The sequence below is a fragment of the Petromyzon marinus genome, chromosome 14 (assembly GCF_048934315.1).
Source record: "Petromyzon marinus isolate PM22_M1 ecotype Great Lakes invasive population chromosome 14, UKy_Petmar_22M1.pri1.0, whole genome shotgun sequence".
NCBI classification, from domain to species: Eukaryota; Metazoa; Chordata; class Hyperoartia; order Petromyzontiformes; family Petromyzontidae; genus Petromyzon; species Petromyzon marinus.
Genome location: NC_133680.1, coordinates 197,474 through 222,122, shown reverse-complemented (window position 1 = coordinate 222,122; position 24,649 = coordinate 197,474). Strand labels below are relative to the sequence as shown.

Here is a 24,649-nt window from a genome sequence, read left to right as displayed (position 1 = left end):
ATACCAATAACCACACTAGCCAGCCAGACACTAGCCATACCAATAACCACACTAGCCAGCCAGACACTAACCATACCAATAACCACGCTAGCCAGTCCGACACTAGCCATACCAATAACCACAATAGCCAGCCAGACAATAGCCATGCCAATGACCACACTAGCCAGCCAGACTCTAGCCCTACCAATAACCACACTTGCCAGCCAGACACTAGCCATACCAATAACCACACTAGCCAGCCAGACACTAGCCATACCAATAACCACACTAGCCAGCCAGACACTAGCCATACCAATAACCACACTAGCCAACCAGACTCTAGACCTACCACTAACCACACTAGCCAGCCAGACACTAGCCATACCAATAACCACAATAGCCAGCCAGACACTTGCCATACCAATAATCACACTAGCCAGCCAGAAATTTGCGCTACCAATAACCACACTAGCTAGCCAGACACTAGCCATACCAATAACCACACTAGCCAGCCAGACACTAGCCCTACCAATAACCACACTAGCCAGTCAGACACTAGCCATACCAATAACCACACTAGCCAGCCAGACACTAGCCCTACCAATAACCACACGAGCCAGCCAGACACTAGCCCTACCAATAACCACACTAGCCAGCCAGACACTAGCCATACTAATAACCACACTAGCCAGCCAGACAATTGCCATACCAATAACCACACTAGCCAGCCAGAAATTTGCGCTACCAATAACCACACTAGCCAGCCAGACACTAGCCATACCAATAACCACACTAGCCAGCCAGACACTAACCATACCAATAACCATACTAGCCAGCCAGACACTAGCCCTACCAATAACCACACTAGCCAGCCAGACACTTGCCATACTAATAACCACACTAGCCAGCCCTGCACTAGCCATGCCAATAACCACACTAGCCAGCCAGACACTAGCCATGCCAATAACCACACTAGCCAGCCAGACACTAGACATTCCAATAACCACACTAGCCAGCCAGACACTAGCCCTACCAATAACCACACTAGCCAACCAGACACTAGCCATACCAATTACCACACTAGCCAGCCAGACACTAGCCATACCAATAACCACACTAGCCAGCCAGACACTAGCCATACCAATAACCACACTTGCCGACCAGACACTAGCCCTACCAATAACCACACTAGCCAGCCAGACACTAGCCACACCAATAACCACACTAGCCAGCCAGACACTAGCTCTACCAATAACCACACTAGCCAGCCAGACACTAACCATACCAATAACCACACTAGCCAGCCCGACATTTGCCATACCAATAACCGCACTAGCCAGCCAGACACTTGCCCTACCAATAACCACACGAGCCAGCCAGACACTAGCCATACCAATAACCACACTAGCCAGCCAGAAACTTGCCATACCAATAACCACACTTGCCAGCCAGACACTAGCCATACCAATAACCACACTAGCCAGCCAGACACTAGCCATACCAATAACCACACTAGCCAGCCAGACACTAACCATACCAATAACCACGCTAGCCAGTCCGACACTAGCCATACCAATAACCACAATAGCCAGCCAGACAATAGCCATGCCAATGACCACACTAGCCAGCCAGACTCTAGCCCTACCAATAACCACACTTGCCAGCCAGACACTAGCCATACCAATAACCACACTAGCCAGCCAGACACTAGCCATACCAATAACCACACTAGCCAGCCAGACACTAGCCATACCAATAACCACACTAGCCAACCAGACTCTAGACCTACCACTAACCACACTAGCCAGCCAGACACTAGCCATACCAATAACCACAATAGCCAGCCAGACACTTGCCATACCAATAATCACACTAGCCAGCCAGAAATTTGCGCTACCAATAACCACACTAGCTAGCCAGACACTAGCCATACCAATAACCACACTAGCCAGCCAGACACTAGCCCTACCAATAACCACACTAGCCAGTCAGACACTAGCCATACCAATAACCACACTAGCCAGCCAGACACTAGCCCTACCAATAACCACACGAGCCAGCCAGACACTAGCCCTACCAATAACCACACTAGCCAGCCAGACACTAGCCATACTAATACCCACACTAGCCAGCCAGACAATTGCCATACCAATAACCACACTAGCCAGCCAGAAATTTGCGCTACCAATAACCACACTAGCCAGCCAGACACTAGCCATACCAATAACCACACTAGCCAGCCAGACACTAACCATACCAATAACCATACTAGCCAGCCAGACACTAGCCCTACCAATAACCACACTAGCCAGCCAGACACTTGCCATACTAATAACCACACTAGCCAGCCCTGCACTAGCCATGCCAATAACCACACTAGCCAGCCAGACACTAGCCATGCCAATAACCACACTAGCCAGCCAGACACTAGACATTCCAATAACCACACTAGCCAGCCAGACACTAGCCCTACCAATAACCACACTAGCCAACCAGACACTAGCCATACCAATTACCACACTAGCCAGCCAGACACTAGCCATACCAATAACCACACTAGCCAGCCAGACACTAGCCATACCAATAACCACACTTGCCGACCAGACACTAGCCCTACCAATAACCACACTAGCCAGCCAGACACTAGCCACACCAATAACCACACTAGCCAGCCAGACACTAGCTCTACCAATAACCACACTAGCCAGCCAGACACTAACCATACCAATAACCACACTAGCCAGCCCGACATTTGCCATACCAATAACCGCACTAGCCAGCCAGACACTAGCCATACCAATAACCACACTAGCCAGCCAGACACTAGCCCTACCAATAACCACACTAGCCAGTCAGACACTTGCCATACCAATAACCACACTAGCCAGCCAGACACGAACCATACCAATAACCACGCTAGCCAGCCCGACACTAACCATACCAATAACCACACTAGCCAGTCAGACACTAACCCTACCAATAACCACACTAGCCAGCCAGACACTTGCCATACCAATAACCACACTAGCCAGTCAGACACTAACCCTACCAAAAACCACACGAGCCAGTCAGACACTAGCCATACCAATAACCACGCTAGCCAGCCAGACACTAGCCATACCAATAACCACACTAGCCAGTCAGACACTAACCCTACCAATAACCACGCTAGCCAGCCAGACACTTGCCATACCAATAACCACACTTGCCAGCCAGACACTAGCCCTACCAATAACCACACGAGCCAGTCAGACACTTGCCATACCAATAACCACACTAGCCAGCCAGACTCTAGCCCTACCAATTACCACACTAGCCAGCCAGACACTAGCCATACCAATAACCACACTAGCCGACCAGACACTAGCCCTACCAATAACTACACTAGCCAGCCAGACACTAGCCACACCAATGACCACACTAGCCGACCAGACACTAGCCCTACCAATAACTACACTAGCCAGCCAGACATTAGCCCTACCAATAACCACACTAGCCAGCCAGACACTTGCCCTACCAATAACCACACGAGCCAGCCCTACACTTGCCATACCAATAACCACACTAGCCAGCCAGACACTAACCATACCAATAACCACACTAGCCAGCCAGACACTTGCCATACCAATAACCACACTAGCCAGCCAGACACTACCCATACCAATAACCACACTTGCCAGCCAGACACTAGCCCTACCAATAACCACACTAGCCAGTCAGACACTAGCCATACCAATAACCACACTATCCAGCCAGACACTAGCCCTACCAATAACCACACTAGCCAGGCAGACACTTGCCATACCAATAACCACACTAGCCAGCCAGACACTAGCCTTACCAATAACCACACTAGCCAGCTAGACACTTGCCATACCAATAACCACACTAGCCAGCCAGACTCTTGCCATACCAATTACCACACTAGCCACCCAGACACTTGCCATACCAATAACCACACTAACCAGCCAGACACTAGCCCTACCAATAACCACAGTAGCCAGCCAGACACTTGCCATACCAATAACCACACTAGCCAGCCAGACACTTGCCATACTAATTACCACACTAGCCACGCAGACACTTGCCATACCAATAACCACACTAACCAGCCAGACACTAGCCCTACCAATAACCACACTAGCCAGCCAGACACTAGCCATACCAATAACCACACTAGCCAGCCAGACACTAGCCCTACCAATAACCACACTAGCCAGCAAGACACTAGCCACACCAATAACTACACTAGCCAGTCAGACACTAGCCCCACCAATAACCACACTAGCCAGCCGGACACTTACCATACCAATAACCACACTAGCCAGCCAAACACTAGCCCTACCAATAACCACACTAGCCAGCCAGACACTTGCCATACCAATAACCACACTAGCCAGCCAGACACTAGCCATACCAGTCACCACGCTAGCCAGCCAGACACTACCCATACCAATAACCACACTCGCCAGCCAGACACTAGCCCTACCAATAACCACACTAGCCAGTCAGACACTAGCCATACCAATAACCACACTATCCAGCCAGACACTAGCCCTACCAATAACCACACTAGCCAGCCAGACACTAGCCCTACCAATAACCACACTAGCCAGCCAGACACTTGCCATACCAATAACCACACTAGCCAGCCAGACTCTTGCCATACCAATTACCACACTAGCCACCCAGACACTTGCCATACCAATAACCACACTAACCAGCCAGACACTAGCCCTACCAATAACCACAGTAGCCAGCCAGACACTTGCCATACCAATAACCACACTAGCCAGCCAGACACTTGCCATACTAATTACCACACTAGCCACGCAGACACTTGCCATACCAATAACCACACTAACCAGCCAGACACTAGCCCTACCAATAACCACACTAGCCAGCCAGACACTAGCCATACCAATAACCACACTAGCCAGCCAGACACTAGCCCTACCAATAACCACACTAGCCAGCAAGACACTAGCCACACCAATAACTACACTAGCCAGTCAGACACTAGCCCCACCAATAACCACACTAGCCAGCCGGACACTTACCATACCAATAACCACACTAGCCAGCCAAACACTAGCCCTACCAATAACCACACTAGCCAGCCAGACACTTGCCATACCAATAACCACACTAGCCAGCCAGACACTAGCCATACCAGTCACCACGCTAGCCAGCCAGACACTAGCCCTACCAATAACCATACTAGCCAGCCAGACACTAGCCCTACCAATAAACACACTAGCTAGCCAGACACTAGTCCTACCCCAACAATACTCCCCAAAATGCTCAATCTTTCCCCTAGCCCCACCAAATGAGTTAACCAGAGTCTAGCACTAGCCCTACCCCAACTCGAACTATCACCCGACCTGTGGATGTTCGCGTGAGCACCTTCCCACTCTTTGTTTGCATTGTACACGGAGCGTGCAAAGCTCGTGCCCACGGATGTTGTTTCTCTTTGCCCGCTGGCTGTGGTGGAACCAGCGCTGCGATTCGGCCGCTCGATCGGTGCATCACGCGATCGCGGCACCCGAACGTCACTTCTCGTTCGCCGCTCCGTCTCTTTCAGGAAAAGGTTGAGTACGTGTTCCTGGTGATCTTCACGGTGGAAGCCTTCCTCAAGATCATGGCGTACGGCCTCCTCGTTCATCCAAACGCCTACTTGCGCAACGGGTGGAACCTCCTGGACTTTGTCATCGTGGTGGTGGGGTGAGTGAAGGGTGGGGTGAGTGAGGGCTGACCCACACACTGGACTCGGACCCTAACCCGATGAAGGGTTGGCTTGGTGATGCAGTGGTAACACTCGTGCCTGACAGCAAGAAGTGCCTGGGATTAGTTCCTGACTCGGACATCTTTCTGCGTGGAGTTTGTACATTCTCACCCTGTTCTGCAGAGTGTGAGTGAGTGTGTGACATTTATCTAAAAAGATCTTGGGCCTCCCCTAGGTCGACTCAGCTTCAAATGAGTACCTGGTACGATTTGTCATTTATTATATATTGCATTTGTTTTTGCCCTAATTTTGTCTTTGCTTCATTGCCATACTTGTTTTTTTGTTATTATGTTATTTGGATGATCCAGGCCACCCACCCATGCAAATGAGTCTCTTCCTGGTCCCTTAAATTATCACCTGGTCCATTAAAACACGCTTGAAACACGTGGACGAGAGCGCGCAGGAGGAGAGGGAGGAGGAGGAGATATGGAGGGAGAAGGCGGTACCAATGAGGATGCAAGCAAGGCCCTGCATTTCTCTGCTGTCAGAGTAATTCTCTCCGGTGAAAGCAGCGTTCTTTGCTCATGGCCAGGCCACTAAACGATTTTTCACAGAGCATTCGCTCTAAGATTGTTTCCCTGTGGCAGTTTTGCTAGGAAGTGGGAATTCTGGGTTTCACTTCCTTGATCACATGAATAGAAATTGGAATACGCACTTGACCTTTGTGAAGGTGTCATAATTTAATATATGCGGGGTGTAAATATTCGAATTAATTCAATGTACATAATTAATAACAGGTACAGAAAGCGTGATCTATGTCTGAGAGTGTTCATGTGCGGCGTGAACGTGTGCATGTGGGAGATCATCTGTGGGGAGCGGTGGTGCAGTCGTTAGCACACTGTGCTATGAGTCCCATTACCCGAGTTCGATTCCCACTCATGGCCAACATCAGTGGCAGCAAGTGTTACCAGATCTTGTCTTGGGGCTCCCGAAGGGTAATTCAGCATTAAATGAGTCCCTGATGTGGTGTGTAAACATCAGCTTTGGGAGACAAATACTCCCAGGTGTCGTGCTGACTACACCTTTGCAGGTACTCACTAATAGCACTTATCTCGCACCTCCGATTAGCATGATTGGCTACATATGATGCAAAAGAAGTTAAACAAACATACATACCCTAACAGTGTAGTAAATAAGAAAGGCATCACAAAATTTTTATGACTGTGATAGAACTTTGTGTAAATTAAGAAAATGATATTATACTGTACAAGTAAACAGACAAGGATCTCGGGTTTATTGCAAATGAAGAGGTGGACCAGAGCAGGTTATATTGTGTTTTGAAAGTTGAACTTTATCATAAAAAGCCACCACCCAGCACTGTGGCCCAGAGAATAAAGTTTTCAATCAGTGCGTGCCACCTGCGGTGACACGTGGTTCAGAAACGTCGAGGCCATGAACAACCACGGAACAGAAATTGCGAAGTGCGCAACGACGCACGAAGAGTTGCATGCTGGGATTACACTGAGAGGCAGCAAGAGGTAGACGTGCAGTAGCGGACGCGAGCTCGTGGGTGAGAAGCATCATCTTGACCTTTCAGGCTAAATGAGAGGGCTTGCACAGGACATGTGGCTCAATGGACCGATGGACGATTGTCAAGAATAATAATAGAGTGGCAGCCAAGGATTGGAACGCGTCCAAGGAGACGTGCACCCAGGAGATGGAGCGATGAGATCGGTGTGTGTGCATGGGCTGGGTGGACTGTTGCATCGCAGAATCATGGAAGGTGGCGGTAGCTTGTGGAGGCCTTCATCCAGCAGTGGATTGATGATGACTGATGATGCTGATGATTTCGTACATCAAATTATCATCCTTTTGAACTGATGTTTGTCCAGAAGCATTTGTTTATTATGCAGCAAGCCCTGGACTGGGGTGTGGACTTCTTTGAAGCTTGCCAGCAGGCGGTGGGTTGCCTGTTAAATGAATGCCGCAGGCTTGCCTGGTGTTATTGGTAACAACGCTCCACAAACCCCGCTCCTGGCAGTTTAATTTACACGTTATATTTTTAACTTGACATTTGACAACGATGATGAAAATCGATGTAAACTTTAGCATATTTACTTTGGCCTGTGCATACATTAGAATGAAAACAAAACTGATTGTAAATTCTGGGCTGCTACAAATTAGGGTGGAGCCCCTTCTGCCAGCAGTGGCTGCGAGTGAGCAGTTGCAGGGCTGCACCTCTGCCTTTTAACTGAGAAACGGAGAAACTGTGCCACGCGGTGACTTAACCCGCCGTGCGGTTTGTCCATTTGCGAGAGCCAATCCTTGAGTTCAGTACTCATATTCCATGGAAATCGGTTACTTGTTCTGTAAGTCTGTAACCGGTAACGATTAAAAAATGTTGACCGGTTCAGTGATGATTGTTTAACAACCCCGATATGGATATCATGATGATATCTCTTCACTCGAAAGCTTTGCTGATATTCGAGACTCACTGTCCATCACCAAATCTGTGGCCAGGGAGGTTTTTGGTAGTTTAGTAGTAGTTTAGTACGAGTTTAGTAATATATTAGTCATAGTTTAGTACTGGTTTTGTAGTAGTTTAGCAGTAGTTTAGTTAAAGTTTGAGTCTTGAAATAACCCTTTAGCACAAGGGGCTCGCGCTCAATGTCCAAGCAGAGAGTCAGCATCCTACTTGCTGTACTATCGTATATCGTCCCTTATTTTGATTTAATAAGCAAGTGAGTTATCTCTATCAACACGCCTAACGAGGAATGTTCAATGTTCACGAGACTGCAAGCGTGGGAGCACTCTTCAGTGTCTGTGCATGCGAGTTGCGTGTATGTGTGTGTCAGTTGTGTGTCTGTGTGTGAATTGTGTGTCTGTGTGCGAGTTGCATGTCTGTGTGTCTGTGTGTGTGATTTGTGTGTCTGTCTGTGAGTTGTGTCTGTGTGTGTGAGTTGTGTGTCTGTGTGTCTGTGAGTTGTGTGTCTGTGTGTCTGTGTGTGCGAGTTGCATGTCTGTGTCTGTATGTGTGAGTTGTGTGTGTGTGTCTAATACTGGGCTCCTGGGCGGCACAGTGGCGAGATGTTAACTACCTCGCCTTGTATACAGGAGGTCGTGGGTTGGATCGTGACCTTGACACCTGCTGTAAATTTGTTTTCATGTTTTCACCGTGGTCCCTTGGATTTTTATCTGGGTCCTCCGGGGTTTCTTTCCACATTTAGAATCAACATGCGTTGAGAGTATTTGCCTGCTATAAATTTACGCGTGATAAGCCACTTTGTTGAGCTATCATTTATGGCCAGGTCGCTTCTGAAAAATAGATATATTACTCAGTGGGCCTTACCTGGTGAAATACAAAAATAGTTGAATTTTTAGTTTAATTTATTTGGAGGCAGTCACCCTCCAAGAACGATGGACAGCAGAGTAGCAACGTTCACAACAATGTACGGAGCACCATGGTGGATAAAATACAGCAAGTTGGCAGTGTAGCGAACCCACGTGCTCCATCTGCCAGTCTTCTGAGTCAATCAACCCCATGGCACCTGGCTCTGTCCCATGACCTCCTGTCAGCGAGCTTTCCACACTTCACGTGTCCTCAAAGTGCACTCAGCCTGTCACCAACATGATGGTGACATCACCACCCCTTAGTTGCGAATAGCGGCTCCTGTAGTGTGTGCCTGTGTAGGGGGTTGACTCGCCCCATCATCCCTCCTGCGTTAATAAATTGAGGACCACTTTGTGGGGAAAATGAAAGCGCTTTGACATGTATTTTACTATCAGTTTACCTCTTCCATAGGTGGCAGGGTAGCATAGTGATGACCATTGTGTCACACAGCAAGACCATCCTGTGTTCACTTCCGCACTCAGGCGCATATCTGCATGGACATTGTGTGTTCTCCCTCTTCTGCATGGGTTTCCTCCGGTTTCACCTCAAAGCAAATAAATGCACACTTTGTAATCGGTATTGGTCAAACATCCCAATGCTGAAAAATTACCTCAAGAATATCTCAATTGGGATCATAAAGCAGCAGCATCCCCCCTCCATCCCCACTGAAAAACTTGGTAGGACCCTCCTGAGAGGGAATCTTGAGACTCAGTGAGGCTCTCCTGGGTAAACAAGTGCAGCAGCGATAATAATAATGATGATGATTGTCAAGGCACCTCTTTCTCTCATAGAATATGTACAATGCAGTACAGCGAGTAGGCTGTATATTATGAGACTGAGCATGCTTCCTATCCATGCGAGGATTTTTATGGGTGCTTCAGCTTCCTCCCACTTGCAAAATGAATCCCGTCTGAGGGAATTGACCAAACATTTTTAGAATATAGAATACTCATTGATGCTCAATGTCAATTTTCCAGTGTGAAACACATTTGTGTATTTTATTTTACAATTATCTCTAACGGCGCACGCACTGCCCTCTGCTGCAAACACTCCCCTCATGCGTTTGTTCCACCTCTGTGTTATTTGCCCACTGAGCGAGACACCTCAACCATAACCCATTTGGTGTCGCAGAGAGGGACATCAGGGGGTGCAGGGCATAGGGAAAATCCCACCGTGTGGGCCCCCCGACATCTTAAAACTAATCCAGAACTATGACATCTGACACCACTGTGACGTCGAAGCGTGGGGCCCCCCAAAGGGCAGGGCCCGGGGCGGTCGCCCCGACTAAATTAATTCAGCTGCACAGCGTTTGAGCGAGTGGCTCATAATCGGAAGGTTGCGGGTTCAAACGCTGGTTGGGATGGTTGACTCAGCCCATCATCCCCCAGGGGTCAATAAGACGTTCCACTTTGTGGGGAAGTCGACAGTGGTTGTTCCGTGGATTTAGACTCACCCCTGCCATAGGAATATGGAATTTCCCCCACTGGCTCAGGGCTGGAGATAGGAGATGAGCCCTGCCTCGATGTCCACATGAGCCAGAGCTCACTGCCTTTGAACGAATTGAGTTGGGGTCATGCAGGGCCACTTCTACATAGATTATGTGGGCGTCTGCTAGGTTAACTCGGCCTGAAATGTACACTGCATTGATTACCTATGTTGTGAAGATATAAGTTGATATGGCCTGTGAATGGGTTATACCTCATTCTTGCGGTGTCATGCCGGCCTTAATAGGCGCTCCCTAACAGCTCGTATATAGGGATGGGAGGAGGTCATTGGGGGCGAGTGATGGAGGGAGGGAGGTAGCGGAGAAGGGCGAGGCAGGGAGGGGAGATCAGTTGGGGTGAGACGAGGGTGACATCGATTGAGTGGGTTTGGCTGCGTCTCTCTGTGAGTCACGCTTCGCCGCTCACCCCTAATTGCTGTGCCGCTCACTTTGTTGTGAATTTGCTCGACAATCACAAACAGCAGCAGCAGCAGCCTCGTGTAATGAGCAGCGTGCCCAACATAAGGAGTTTGTATGTTTGTATGTTTTACCCCTTTTCTGCATCGGATTCCTCCCACAGCTAAAAATCATTCAATGAAACTAGCATTGACCAAACATTCCAAAGTATAAAATCACCTGCAAATTACTCAATTGAAATCACACACAGCAGCAGCATCGTCTCCTCCTGTGAAAACATGGCAGGACCCTCCTGAAAAATAGTCTTGAGACTCGGTGAGGCTTTTCTCGATTATTGTTATTATCATCATTATGATTATTTTTAAGAAGACAAATTCTGGATTTGTTTTGGCTTGCTGTCTCTCATCAGCAGAGTGCGGTCTGTCGTAATGGTGTCATACACTGGTGAAAGTCGAAACTGGACCAATTATGCTGTGATGTATTTTGTGTAGAACAGGGTCCATTTTATCAGCGCCTCTCTCACACCGACGATAGCAGAGAGAGAAAGTAGAATATCAGAAACCTACTCACGCACAGGCGCTAAAAATAGCCCACGCACAAATACAGAGAGACAGATCCTTGTATAGTCTTTAACAAGACCGTTTAACATGTAGGCTTTCGCGACCAATATTATTCATAATAAAGGTTTTTGGGTTAGATCGCGTAAGTTTAAACGTGTCGTAACCCTCCACCACCCGACACAGCCAGTAAGGTTTGTCAGGTAAACAACGCGCCAATTAGTTTACTACTTCACCTGCCCGGTGTGTTGAAAAGTAAATCCACAAAATTTACAATTTGGTAATTACATACAGCATCATCGGGCGATTTTCCAAATCGCCCGATGACGAGTTACGACACATTTATACTTTCGCAATCTAAACCTTCATTATGAATTTAACAAGATTGTAAGTAAGTGCTGCTCGTGAGCGCCTATGAAGGCTGGCACGTCACATGAGGGAGAAAGTGCCCAGCATCACGCCCGGCCGCCTTTGTCTTCTCAGTACTCACGTTTACACACCATCCCAGGTTGTCATTTAAGGATGAGTTAACCTAGGGTCGCCGGGTTGGTTGTGAAGTGTGCTGGTCACGGCACTACCGCACCCCATCACACACAAGCATCCACACACACGTTTTAGAATGACAAAAATTGCGTTCCACTGACACGATATTGAGTTGATTCATGTCTTGACCACCTTTGTCTCTCCTGCAAGAAGCTAAACATCCCACTGTCAACACCTCCCCCAGCGAGCGGTGGGGGAGCAGGGAGCAGAGGGGAAGATGGGTTTCAGATGCGGGGTCACAGCTGCCTGGGCAATTAATGCGACGTGCGGATCATTTAACGCACACAGAATCGATGCACCCGATAGGATACGAGAGATTTCTCTAGAAAAGAATGGAGCCCCTATCCCCTCTCTCACCATCGCTCGCTTATCTTTCTCACGCTCCCCCTTCTTCCTTCTCATCCTCATCATGACCTCCTCCCCCCTCCCTCCTCATCCCTCCTCCCTTCCTCCTCCTTCCCCCTCCTCCTCCCCCCTCGTCCTTCCCCCTCGTCCTTCCCCCTCGTCCTTCCCCCTCCTCCTTCCCCCCTCTTCCTCCCCCCTCCTCCTCTCCCCTCCTCCCCTTCCTCCTCCCTCCTCCCCATCCCACCTCCTCCCTCCATAAAAGACGAAACGCGGACTTGAGAGGGTTCAGAGGTACCGTGGGGCGTCACGCCGTCACGGTGCAAGAGTGATGTCACACGGACAATCATTGCCGTGACAGCACGAGAGGCCCCTCCCAGGGGCACCGGCCCAGTCTCGGGAGCCGTGATGGCTCGTGAGCAACGAGGGCGATGAGAGTGACGTGTGTCTGTGAGGGCCCACGGCGAGGAACGCGATGGACGGGTGGATGATGCGCCTCCTTCACGTATCCCATCAGTCACGTGCCCTTTTGGCAGTGCTTAATTTCAACAGCATGGATTCAAAACATGCAAACCTAAAACTGTTTTGCACATTCCGTGTCGCGTCAGCAAAGTCACGCTCGCTGGAACGAATACAGCTGAAATTACGCACTCCCATAAGACCGTGTGGCTGATGGGATGTGTAAAAATACATACATTCTGTATGTAGAGGGAGAGATATGGGGAGGCAACGAATTGTCTTCATATTTGTGTTGTTATTTTCTCTACAATGACACGTGTGACGATTGTGTTGGATTTCTTGGAGAGCCTCTTGCAGAGTCTCAAAATAATTTTTCAAGAGGGTTTTGATACATTCCGATGTTTGGCCAAAGCCTCTTTAAAGTTTAACGAGAGTTTGGCTTCGTGTTGGAGGTAAAACTCAGCACGCATTGTCGACAATAACACTCAAACGTCTGCACATATGGGCACAGCAACCCTCTCGCTTGTATTCAGTCCGGTGTTGTTTTGGAGTTTCACAAATCTCTGAGTGATCTGACAACCCTTGCCTCCTACGTGTGTTTCATCGTCGCCCTCCTCCACCGTTCCTCGCTGCCCAACAATAAAGGCGTTCACCTTAATACAACGCGGCTCACCCAACACCTAACCCTTGAAACAACGCGGCTCACCCAACACGATCCATCTCGGTGCCACGGCAGGGCAGAGGCGGCGCTGGGGATTGGGAGAATGCAGGGGGAATGACGCAGCCGCCTGTGTTGGAAGTTTGCTTTGTTGAACCAGGAGAACGCAAGAGACTGGGAGATTCTCGTTTGCAAGAGTAGTCCGACCTGGATCAGCAAAATCACCAAATCAATAACATAAAGTAAAGAAAATAGAAATCAAACTCAGAGCCAAACACCTGACTAGAAGGAATTTATATAAAATAATGTCACAAAAGTACTCTCCTACAAAAAAAAACTTTAAAATCGTTCATAGCAAAATGTTTACAGAAACAAGTGCTGGATTTGATTACAGTGTACCGCTAAGGCTGACTGTGCAGTGGAAAAGGTGGCAGTCACAGAGTGGAGAAATTCTTCTGGCTTATCCTTGCATGATCCACCAATTCCTGTGTCCCCCAGACTCTTCTCCGTGGTGCTGGAGCATACGACCAAGGTGAACGATGGTGGAGGGGGGGCCGTGATGGCGAGCAAGGGGGGCGGCTTCGACGTCAAGGCCCTGAGGGCGTTCCGCGTGCTGAGGCCTCTGCGACTCGTATCTGGGGTGCCCAGTGAGTGGTGGAGCCGTGTGTGGTGGTGGTGGAGTCGTGTATGGTAGTTGTGGTTGTTGAGCCATGTGTGGTGGGGGTGGAGTCATCTGTGGTGGTGGTGGTGGTGGAGCCTTGTGTGGTAGTGGTGGTTGTTGTGGTGAAGCCGTGGGTGGTGGTGTTGATGGTGGAGCAGGTGGCATTATTATTTCATCAGCTGCATAACACTGCGTGGAAGCAACCCGGTCTGTTGCTCCACGCAAAGCTTCAGATCTTCTCGGCCAGTCATGCCCTTCCTTCTCTATGCCTATGAAACGTGGACCCCTCTAATGGAACATCTGCGCCAGTTAGAAACATTCAGGCAGGGCTCCCTCCGATCCATCCTGGGTTTAACCAGGCTGGATTTATGAGAAGCTTACAAATGAGCTCCTCCAGCAGGCAAGGCTGCATTGACTGGATCATGTAGCCCAAATGACCAGCCACTGCATGCCCAAGCAGCTTCTGTTTGGCCGGATAGAGGTGGTTAACGGGCACGACATGGGCTGGAGAAGAGATGGACTGATGCAGTACGTTAGGATGTGGAGCTGAGTGTTAAACTGCCTACGTGTTAAACTGAGATGAGTGGACTTGCTGATGACTGATACCAGCGGTGTCAAGAACAGCCTCTCTGGAGGAGGCCCTTGAAGGACGCTACTGGGCAGTTGGAGGCAGTCGCCCTCTAACAACAACGGAGAGCAGAGGAGCTACGCTCACAACAACAAGCGGAGCACTGGGCGGCTAATACGCAGTAAGGTGGCACAGTAGTGAGCATGGTTGGTGCATCTGCCAGTCATATCTGTCTGTCAACCCATGGCACCTGAGTGTATCCTGTGACCTCCTGTCAGTGAGCCTTCGACACTACATGTGGCCTCAAAGTGCACCTGGCCTGGCACAGGCATCGTGGTGACGTCACTGTCACTTAGTGGCGAAGGGCGGATTTTGGTATATTGGTATTGGTAGAGCCATGTTTGGTAGTGGTGGTTGTGGTAGTGGAGCCGTGTGTGTTGGTGGTGGAGCGGTGCATGGTGGTGTTGATTGAGCCATGTGTGGTGGTGGAGCCGTGTTCGGTGGTGGTGGAGCCATATATGGTGGTGTTGGTGGAGCCATGTATGGTGGTGGTGGAGCCGTGTGAACTCGTGTCTCTCTGCGCAGGTCTTCAGGTCGTCCTCAACTCCATCATCAAGGCCATGGTGCCTCTGCTGCACATCGCCCTCCTCGTTCTCTTCGTCATCATCATCTACGCCATCATTGGCCTCGAGCTTTTCATGGGCAGAATGCACAAGACCTGCTTCCTCAACTACTCGGGTGTGTGTGTGGGTCTATGGGTGTGTGTGTGGGTCTGTGGGTGTGTGTGTGGGTCTGTGGGTGTGTGTGTGGGTCTGTGGGTTTGTGTGGGTCTGTGGGTGTGTGTGGGTGCGTGTACATGGGGAGCGATAGTGTAGCGGTTCATTAGCGCGCTTCGCTACAAACCCGGCGACCTGAGTTCGATTTCTGCTCATTGCCACACCAATGACGATTATCTGAATCGGTCCTGGGCCTCCCCTAGATCAACTCAGCATCAAATGCGTACACATCATACGTAGCCAACCGAGCTAATTGGAGGTAATGTGTAAACATCACCACGAGGGAGACAAATGCGGTCAGGCGTGGTGCTGGCCACCCACCCTCTCGTGTGCCGTGCCGGTCTTCGTAGGTGCACACTAACAGCACTTCCCCCAAAAGTATGTTAAGGCTATAGGGGGGATCTTTGTCTTTGTGTGTGCGGGAAGTGATTAGTCCACTGCACCACCAAGTATGAACCCGGTGGCCCAATTTAGATTTTCTACTCACAGCTGACATCAATGACAAATATCTGAACTGGTCCTAGAGCTTCCTTCAGTGGACTCAGCCTTTGCATTAGGACCTAGTACTGTGTGTAAGCACCAGCATTGGGGAGCCAAAGGCGGCTGGGCGCGGACCTAGCCACACCACCCCGGCATGCTCTGTGCCGGCCTTAAAAGCTGCTTTCGAATTTGGAGGGGTGAGCAGCCAAGGGGGTTCATGTGGAATAGCCGAGGGGGTTCATGTGGAGTAGTCGAGGGGGTTCATGTGGAGTAGTCGAGGGGGTTTATGTGAAGTAGTCGAGGGGGTTCATATGGAGTAGTCGAGGGGGTTCATGTGGAGTAGTCGAGGGGGTTCATGTGGAGTAGTCGAGGGGGTTCATGTGGAGTAGTCGAGGGGGGTTCATGTTTAGTAGTCAAGGGGGTTCATGTTTAGTAGTCTAGGGGGTTCATATGGAGTAGTCGAGGGGGTTCATGTGGAGTAGTCGAGGGGGTTCATGTGGAGTAGTCGAGGGGGTTCATGTGGAGTAGTCGAGGGGGTTCATGTGGAGTAGTCGAGGGGGTTCATGTGGAGTAGTCGAGGGGGTCATGTGGAGTAGTGGAGGGGGTTCATGTGGAGTAGTCGAGGGGGTTCATGTGGAGTAGTTGAGGGGGTCATGTGGAGTAGTCGAGGGGGTTCATGTGGAGTAGTCGAGGGGGTTCATGTGGAGTAGTCGAGGGGGTTCATGTGGAGTAGTCGAGGGGGTTCATGTGGAGTAGTCGAGGGGGTTCATGTTTAGTAGTCAAGGGGGTTCATGTTTAGTAGTCTAGGGGGTTCATATGGAGTAGTCGAGGGGGTTCATGTGGAGTAGTCGAGGGGGTTCATGTGGAGTAGTCGAGGGGGTTCATGTGGAGTAGTCGAGGGGGTTCATGTGGAGTAGTCGAGGGGGTTCATGTGGAGTAGTCGAGGGGGTTCATGTGGAGTAGTCGAGGGGGTCATGTGGAGTAGTCGAGGGGGTTCATGTGGAGTAGCCGAGGGGGTTCATGTGGAGTAGTCGAGGGGGTTCATGTGGAGTAGTCGAGGGGGTTCATGTGGAGTAGTCGAGGGGGTTCATGTGGAGTAGTCGAGGGGGTTCATGTGGAGTAGTCGAGGGGGTTCATGCGGAGTAGTCGAGGGGGTTCATGCGGAGTAGTCGAGGGGGTTCATGTTTAGTTGTCAAGGGGGTTCATGTTTAGTAGTCTAGGGGGTTCATATGGAGTAGTCGAGGGGGTTAATGTGGAGTAATCGAGGGGGTTCATGTGGAGTAGTCGAGGGGGTTCATGTGGAGTAGTCGAGGGGGTTCATGTGGAGTAGTCGAGGGAGTTCATGTTGAGTAGTCAAGGGAATCCATTTGGGGTCACCAGGAGGTGTGATGTTTGGGTCTAAAATTAAGTCTTTATCCTGGATGTCCACGTTGTTCCACACTCTGTTCACCAGCATTATTTTGTAGAACATAAAATAAAAGGATAAAAAAATGTGGGTGACCTGTCTGTATGTACCACCCATGTCCCTCCTTCTCCCATCCCCCCCCCCCCCCCCCCCCGTACAGAAATGATCGCGGAGGACGAGCCGGCCCCGTGCGCGTACTTAGGCCATGGGCGGCAGTGCCACGACAACGGCACAAGCTGCCGCTCGGGCTGGGTCGGCCCCAACGAGGGCATCACCAACTTCGATAATTTCGGCTTCGCGATGCTCACCGTGTTCCAGTGCATCACCATGGAGGGCTGGACCGACGTGCTCTATTGGGTGACGCCTCCGAGATTAACGTCATTGTCACCGTCGTTACCATTACTGCTACTACGCTGAGTCTCAAGCCTCCAGTGCCCCTCACCTCATCACACCTCCCCGTGTCTCCGCTCACCTCCCCTTACCTCCCCGTGTCTTCCGTTCCCCCACCTCACCTCCACTATGCTCCCCACATCCGCCCTGCCCCCTGCTCACTTACCTCTGCGTGAGTCTTTAGCTCTCTGTGTAAGTATATAGGTTTTTATGAATATATGGATCTCTATGTGAGTCTATGGGTCTCTGTGTGAGTTTATGTGAGTCTATGGATCTCTGTGAGTCTATGGGCCTCTGTGTGAGTCTATGGATCTCTGTGTGAGGCTATGGATCTCTGTGTGGGTCTATGGATCTCTTTGTGAGTCTATGGGTCTCTGTATGAGTCTGTGGGTCTCTGTGTGAGTCTGTGGGTCTCTGTGTGATTCTATGGGTCTCTGTGTGAGTCTATGGGTCTCTGTGTGAGTCTATGGGTCTCTGTGCGAGTCTATGGGTCTCTGTGTGAGTCTATGGGTCTCTGTGTGAGTCTATGGATTTATGTGAGTCTATGGGTCTCTGTGTGAGTTTATGTGAGTCTATGGATCTCTGTGAGCCTATGGGTCTCTGTGTGATTCTATGGGTCTCTGTGTGAGTCTATGGGTCTCTGTGTGAGTCTATGGATCTATTTGTGAGTCTATGGGTCTCTATGTGAGTCTATGGGTCTCTGTGTGAGTCTGCGGGTCTCTGTGTGAGTCTATGGGTCTCTGTGTGAGTCTATGGGTCTCTGTGTGAGTCTGTGGGTCTCTGTGTGAGTCTGTGGGTCTCTGTGTGAGTCAATGGGTCTCTGTGTGAGTCTATGGGTCTCTGTGTGAGTCTATGGGTCTCTGTGTGAGTCTGTGGGTCTCTGTGTGAGTCTATGGGTCTCTGTGTGAGTCTATGGGTCTCTGTGTGAATCTATGGGTCTCTGTGTGAGTCTGTGGGTCTCTGTGTCAGTCTGTCTAAGACCAGATGGTGGGGATGAAACTCTCCGGGTAGTCCGTGGAGGTCGCCGCGCGTCTCCGGTGCAGCAGCTGTGGGCCCTGGCGGAGGGGAGGCTGCGTCGGTGGCTCTGGTGGTCACGGTGGTTCCTTGACGCTGCGACGGCTCACTCCGCGTGCCTCCCCGTTCACCTCCCTCAGATGCAAGACGCCATTGGCTACGAGCTGCCATGGGTCTACTTCGTCAGTCTCGTCATCTTTGGATCATTCTTCGTTCTAAATCTCGTCTTGGGAGTGCTGAGCGGGTGCGTTACTCACCTCTAACGAGGTGGTATCACCATCGTCACCGGATAAGTCGTCGGTGTCACCGGAACTGTCATGCTCATTGTGACTTGCTGGACATCTGTGGAAAAGAGCTTCATAACTCATCGGATTCCTCCATGATAAATACATGTTCTGATTTGGATTCATGAGTGAATACTGTAACATCATCATTTGTGATGAAAACTGTGTCATTAACATCATCATCATCGTGGCTAAATATAACACGTGTGTTATGAGGCTGTGTGGTGAGGCTGTGTGTGATGAGGTTGTGTGGTAAGACTTTGTGTGATGAGACTGTGTGTGATGAGGTTGTGTGTGGTAAGGCTATGCATGGTGAGGTGGTGCAGAGTGCCAGAAGGATAAACAATAGGGGGCACAAGGTTGTGCATCGGCCAGTCAACCCATGGCACCTGGGTCTGTCCCGTGACCTCCTGCCAGTGGGCGTTCGATACTTCACGTAGCCTTAAAGTCCACATAGCCTGGCACGAGCACCGTGGTGATGTCACTGCCACTTAATAGCGAATGGCGGTTGTTGTTGTGATTGATGACTCTGCGGGCAGCAATGCAGTATTAACCAGGCCATGTCGCCGCGCACTTACGGTGTGATTTCCTCCTCTTCCCCGCTCCTCCCCCCTCCTTTGTCGCCCTCGCAGGGAATTTTCAAAGGAGCGAGAGAAGGCGAAAGCACGGGGCGACTTTCAGAAACTGCGTGAGAAGCAGCAGCTGGAGGAGGATCTGCGGGGGTACCTGGACTGGATCACTCAGGCCGAGGACATCGACCCCGAGAACGAGGAGGAGGGCAAGGAGGAGGCACGCCTCGGTGAGGAAGCGAGGGAGCGAGGGAGGGGTTGTATGGGTGGTGGAGCAATGGCTCCCTCGCATCATTGATGCGGTGGCAGAGCCGACGGGAGGGGGGGGGAAATGAGGGTGATCGCCCCCCCCACCCCCCTTGGGACCACGGATATTGGTATTTTATCAGGGAAGATAAGTTGAATTGTTTATGAATGAAGGGCCCTGTTTCAAAAGATTACATCCAAAGCCAAAGCGATGTCCCCTCCAATGAGCATGGAGGCGGTACCCCGCTCCCATTTACACCCGTTAGCCAGTGCTGGAAGTTCTACATTCCTATTGCGAGGGCAAGTCTATCCATAGGACAACCACAAAGTGGTACTCACTTGATCAACTCCACATGGACGAGGGATGATGAGCTGAGTCAACCATGTAAACCAGCAGTTGAACTCTTGACCTTCCAACAGCGAGCTGCTCACTGCCACTGAGCAGCCACCTGGTCGGGTAAACGAGGGCAACGGAGCAATAACACGAGCAGTGACATTCCTCAGCAAATAGGCACGTGAGCATTTTAATTGGTGGGGACGTTTAGGCCTCGCGTGTGCACGTGGCCCCCACCCCCACGGCAGGGGTCCTGAAAAGTCCCCCAGCAGCAGTCAACGTCCCTCCACTCCCTCCCTCTCACCCCTCTCCCCCCACGCTCTGCCGCCACCACCACCGTTTGCTGTGTTGTTGTTCTACCGTTTACAGTCGTTTTGGGAAACGTCGTTGTTGGCTTAATGGGAGCGAGCGGCAAGAGGGAATGGATTCCACGACGGCTCTCAGAATGGGTTCGTTTGCATGACCGGTAATTACTTCAAGGTAGCTGGTAAAAAATGGTTCCCATTATTTTAGCGGTTACCCTAAATACACGGGCCACGTACACTTTGATGATGGCTGGTTGGTGCAGTGGTAACAGTTGTAGCGCCTCCGAGCAAAAAGTATTTGGGTTCGATTCCTGGGTCGGGCACATTTCTGCGTCGTGTTTGTATCTTATCCTCTGTTCTGCAGTGTGGTGAGTAAGTGGGTCATTAAGTGAGTGGGTGGGTAATTGAGTGAGCGGGTGATAGAATGAATGAGAGAATGGGTGAGTGAGTGGTTGAGTGGTTGTGTGGTTGAGTGGGTGATTGAGTGAGTGGGTGGTTGAGTGGGTGATTGAGTGAGTGAGGGAGAAGTGTGTTGTTGTGCCCAGCATTGGATAGACTACGTCTCATGATGACGGAGCGTGTGTCAATCACATGGCAGCCTAATCCACGCTGTGGTCGGATGAACTCGAGAATGTCAGGGCTGTGACCTCTGGGGGTGTTACTGCGCGCGAGGTGTGAGATATAATTAGTGTCGCCTGCAAAAAGATCCTTTTAAGAAGACACTTCCCCTCAATTAGGGTCCTGTAAGCGGCAGAGTGAACAGTATTTAGAGTGAGGTATATAGTGTCTGTGTGTGTGTGCTGGCTTTCATAGGTGCTCGCTAACAGTACTTTCCCTTACAGTCTGTGAATGCTGTATGGGGGATCTTTGTCTTTGTTTAGTGAGTGCAATGTGAGACAAAAGATTTGGTCATTGTGACTGTGACAGTGATTGGTGGCCAGACCCTCGGACTCCTAATTATCTCTGCATTGTTGGCAAAAGAAGCATTCAACCATAGTACAGGTTTTTTGGGGTTAGATCGCATGAATATATAATATTAAAGCTTGCTTTTTAGGGGGGCGGGGGGAGCAGTCCTTGGAAGGGGATCGCAGAGTACCTATAAATCCTGGCTGGCCACCCTCTGCCCTCCTTCACCCAACCATACCATGAACCCTCATTCTCCTCGCCCTGACCTCTGGGTCAGTCGAGAAATTGCATCCACACTCACCATCGAGTACCTTCCCTCTCTTTATATATGTGTCTAGGCCAGCTGGAAATATACGTATTGTATAGAAACTAGCAAGGAAAATTGAGGGAGAATGAGGGAGCAATCGAAAGTAGTTGATGAAGAAATATTCATTCTATCATCGTTATCATCAGCCATGGTCATTCCACTGATGGATGAAGGCCTCCCCAGCCACCACCATCTGTTACGATCTTGCGATATAACAAGCCACCCAAGAACTTATCTAATTGCTCCATCTCCTTGGTGGACTTCCTCTCCAGGCAGCCGATTCCAACAGGCGGAGCAGAGAGCTAATTGCTTTGAATATTTGAATTTGGTTCACAGGACACATTCTCATGCAAACAACTTTCAAGATTCTTTAATTGTCTCAGTTCGACAAATGATCTTTTATATTCTTGGTTCTTTTGGTATTGTCACGTAGAAGGGAAACAATAAAATAATAGAAATATATTGTTTCCCTTCTACGTGATTTGACCAAAAGAACCAAGAATATGAATCCCTGCAGTCACGAAAGCTTTAAATAAAAATTTCAATTATCTTTTGTTATTATTCTATGACCTTCCAACAATAATTCTGGTTCCATTGAGACCACTGTGGTGTTTGCGTGTGTGTATCTGTGTATTATCAGCCAGGTTGATCAACTCATTATCCCTTCAGGGGCAATAGAATGCATACCACTTTATGGGGACAATCATCAGTGGTTTTCCTATGGATAAACTCACCCTCGCCATAGAAATGTGGAATTCCCGTCACTTGCTCAGGGCTATAAACAGATGAGATCTGCCTCAATGCTCATTTGATCAGATAATCACTTGGACTTTTTTTTGGCTTTATTTGTTAATAGAAGTTTGCATTCAGATAGGAAAGCAAAACTCTTCTTTTGAAGTTGGAGTGATCTTTGTTCCCCTTACTGCTTCATTCCCATGCCCAAGAGGATTGGCCAAAAGGATTGGCCAAGAGGATTGGCCAAGAGGATTGGCCAATCCCAGCAGTGCAGCGACGCTCTTGTGACAGAGCCTGGAGACTCCGTAGCGAGATGACCAAGCAGGCACGATGCCTGCTTCCCATATCTATCCCTCCACATAAACGTACAATGTGACAGAAGTTAAACTACATACATACAAAATACATACATACAAACATACATACAAAGATACATACGTACAAACATACATACGTATATAAATACAAACATGCAAACATACACTACGCATGGGCCTGTGGGCCTATGCTCAGCAAGCATGTTAAAAAATTAAAACAATGTGGTTCGATGTGAAGTTTCATCTACGCATGGTGGCGGCAGTGCCATTGGCCATGATGACCTCTTGACCTTGACCTGCCGAGGAATTGTTAAATATCTGAAATGTTAAAAAAATGGCACGCTTAAGCCGTCAGCCGTGGGGGCATTTGACATCATCGCGCCCCACTGGAAGTTTGTGATTTTACTCTGACGAGTGATTGGCTTGGAATAGTCTTGGACGTGATGAGGGAAATAATTAATCTGTGGCCACGCCTCCACCCCCCGTACTCTCTTGCATCACCTCACCTCGTTGGTGAGATGGGTTTTGCCGATGGTGAGCAATGCATTGATGCACCCATAAAGCAAGTCGGTCCATTTTTTTTAGATGTGACATGCATTAAAAATAAGTGGTATTTTAATTAAAATATGTCACGTTCGTGTCTGTGTGCAGCTATTCTTGGCACATAAGCGTGAGTTGGTATATGATCCTCCTTTTTTTTTTCAAATTAAAATATTTCACCTGGGAAATCCCTTGAGATGGAACATATTGTGTCCACGGTGTCGACTGACACGCATGGATCAAACACGTTATGGCATGGTCACACACATTTCAATGGTCTAAATAATAAATAATCATAATGATCATGATTTTGTTTCTGATTAAGCAGCCCTGCTTTACACCGGGGGTGGCGCCTCAGAGTGCGTTACACGAGATAGGCGACTTGCATTTCATCTTATCTCAACACGTTATAAAAGGAACCCCCAGTGGCAGCTGTCCCTGCGCAGAAATAGGTGACTCGACACCTGGTCTGCAAGCAGGCATTAGACTGCCAGTAGAGGGTGATGATTGCTGCTAAGTGTGATCCCAATTGAGTAATTTTCAGGTACATTTTTATAATTAGGCAAATTTGGACCGTGGCACCGCCATGCAGTAGCCTTCTACTCGCTTCAAATTGATGTTCCGAAATATTTAACGTCCTTTGTGAGTGAAGCAGTGGCGTATTTTATCGTTAATACAGCCACAGTAATAACTAGGGCGGCCTGCCAAATTCGAGCTGCGAAACTCTGCAACAAGCGGCGAATACGTTATCGCTGGGCCGTGGCGTAACCACTTAAAAAGTCTCATTCGCATTGCCCTCGGTGACATCGACTGGAGGCATCATCGGATGACATTTCACATCCCTGCATGAACGGTCTATGCGCAGCGTGGCTCATAAGCTCCGCTTGCCACGCTCTGGTCTATCACGGGGCAGCAGCACAGAGTCCTCAGCTAAACACAGTTCTTGAATTGACTCGGCAACATTTGTCACCCCCTTCTGAAAAATCTTCAGCAGGACCCTCATTAAAACGAGTCTTCAGACTCAGCGAGGCTTTGCTGGATAAGCAAGTGAAATAATCATTGCTCTCTTGCAGCATTTGCCCTTACAGTCTAAAGGCTTTCGGGGGATCGTTGTCTTTGTGTGTGCAGGGAACGGTAGGGTAGTGGTTAGTGCACTACACTCCGAACCTGGCGGCGTGAGTTCCTGGACCGCCCTAGGTCGACTCAGCCTTAAAAGAGTACCAAGTGCTTGGTTGAAATATTGCCACTGGGGAGACAA

General features: G+C 49.5%; 1 protein-coding gene across 13 annotated transcripts in view; it reads left to right on the top strand.

Annotated features, from left to right (window-relative positions):
* The window catches only part of LOC116942266 (voltage-dependent L-type calcium channel subunit alpha-1D), a 217,346-nt gene that overhangs the window by 85,252 nt on the left and 107,445 nt on the right, over positions 1 to 24,649 (top strand). For all 13 annotated transcript variants that reach the window (XM_076066964.1, XM_076066961.1, XM_076066960.1 and 10 more), the window contains exons 4-9: positions 5,564 to 5,703; positions 14,053 to 14,201; positions 15,369 to 15,521; positions 17,605 to 17,801; positions 18,989 to 19,092; positions 19,765 to 19,931. In XM_076066964.1, coding sequence (XP_075923079.1) covers positions 5,564 to 5,703; positions 14,053 to 14,201; positions 15,369 to 15,521; positions 17,605 to 17,801; positions 18,989 to 19,092; positions 19,765 to 19,931 — 910 coding nt within the window. The remainder of the gene's footprint in view (positions 1 to 5,563; positions 5,704 to 14,052; positions 14,202 to 15,368; positions 15,522 to 17,604; positions 17,802 to 18,988; positions 19,093 to 19,764; positions 19,932 to 24,649) is intronic.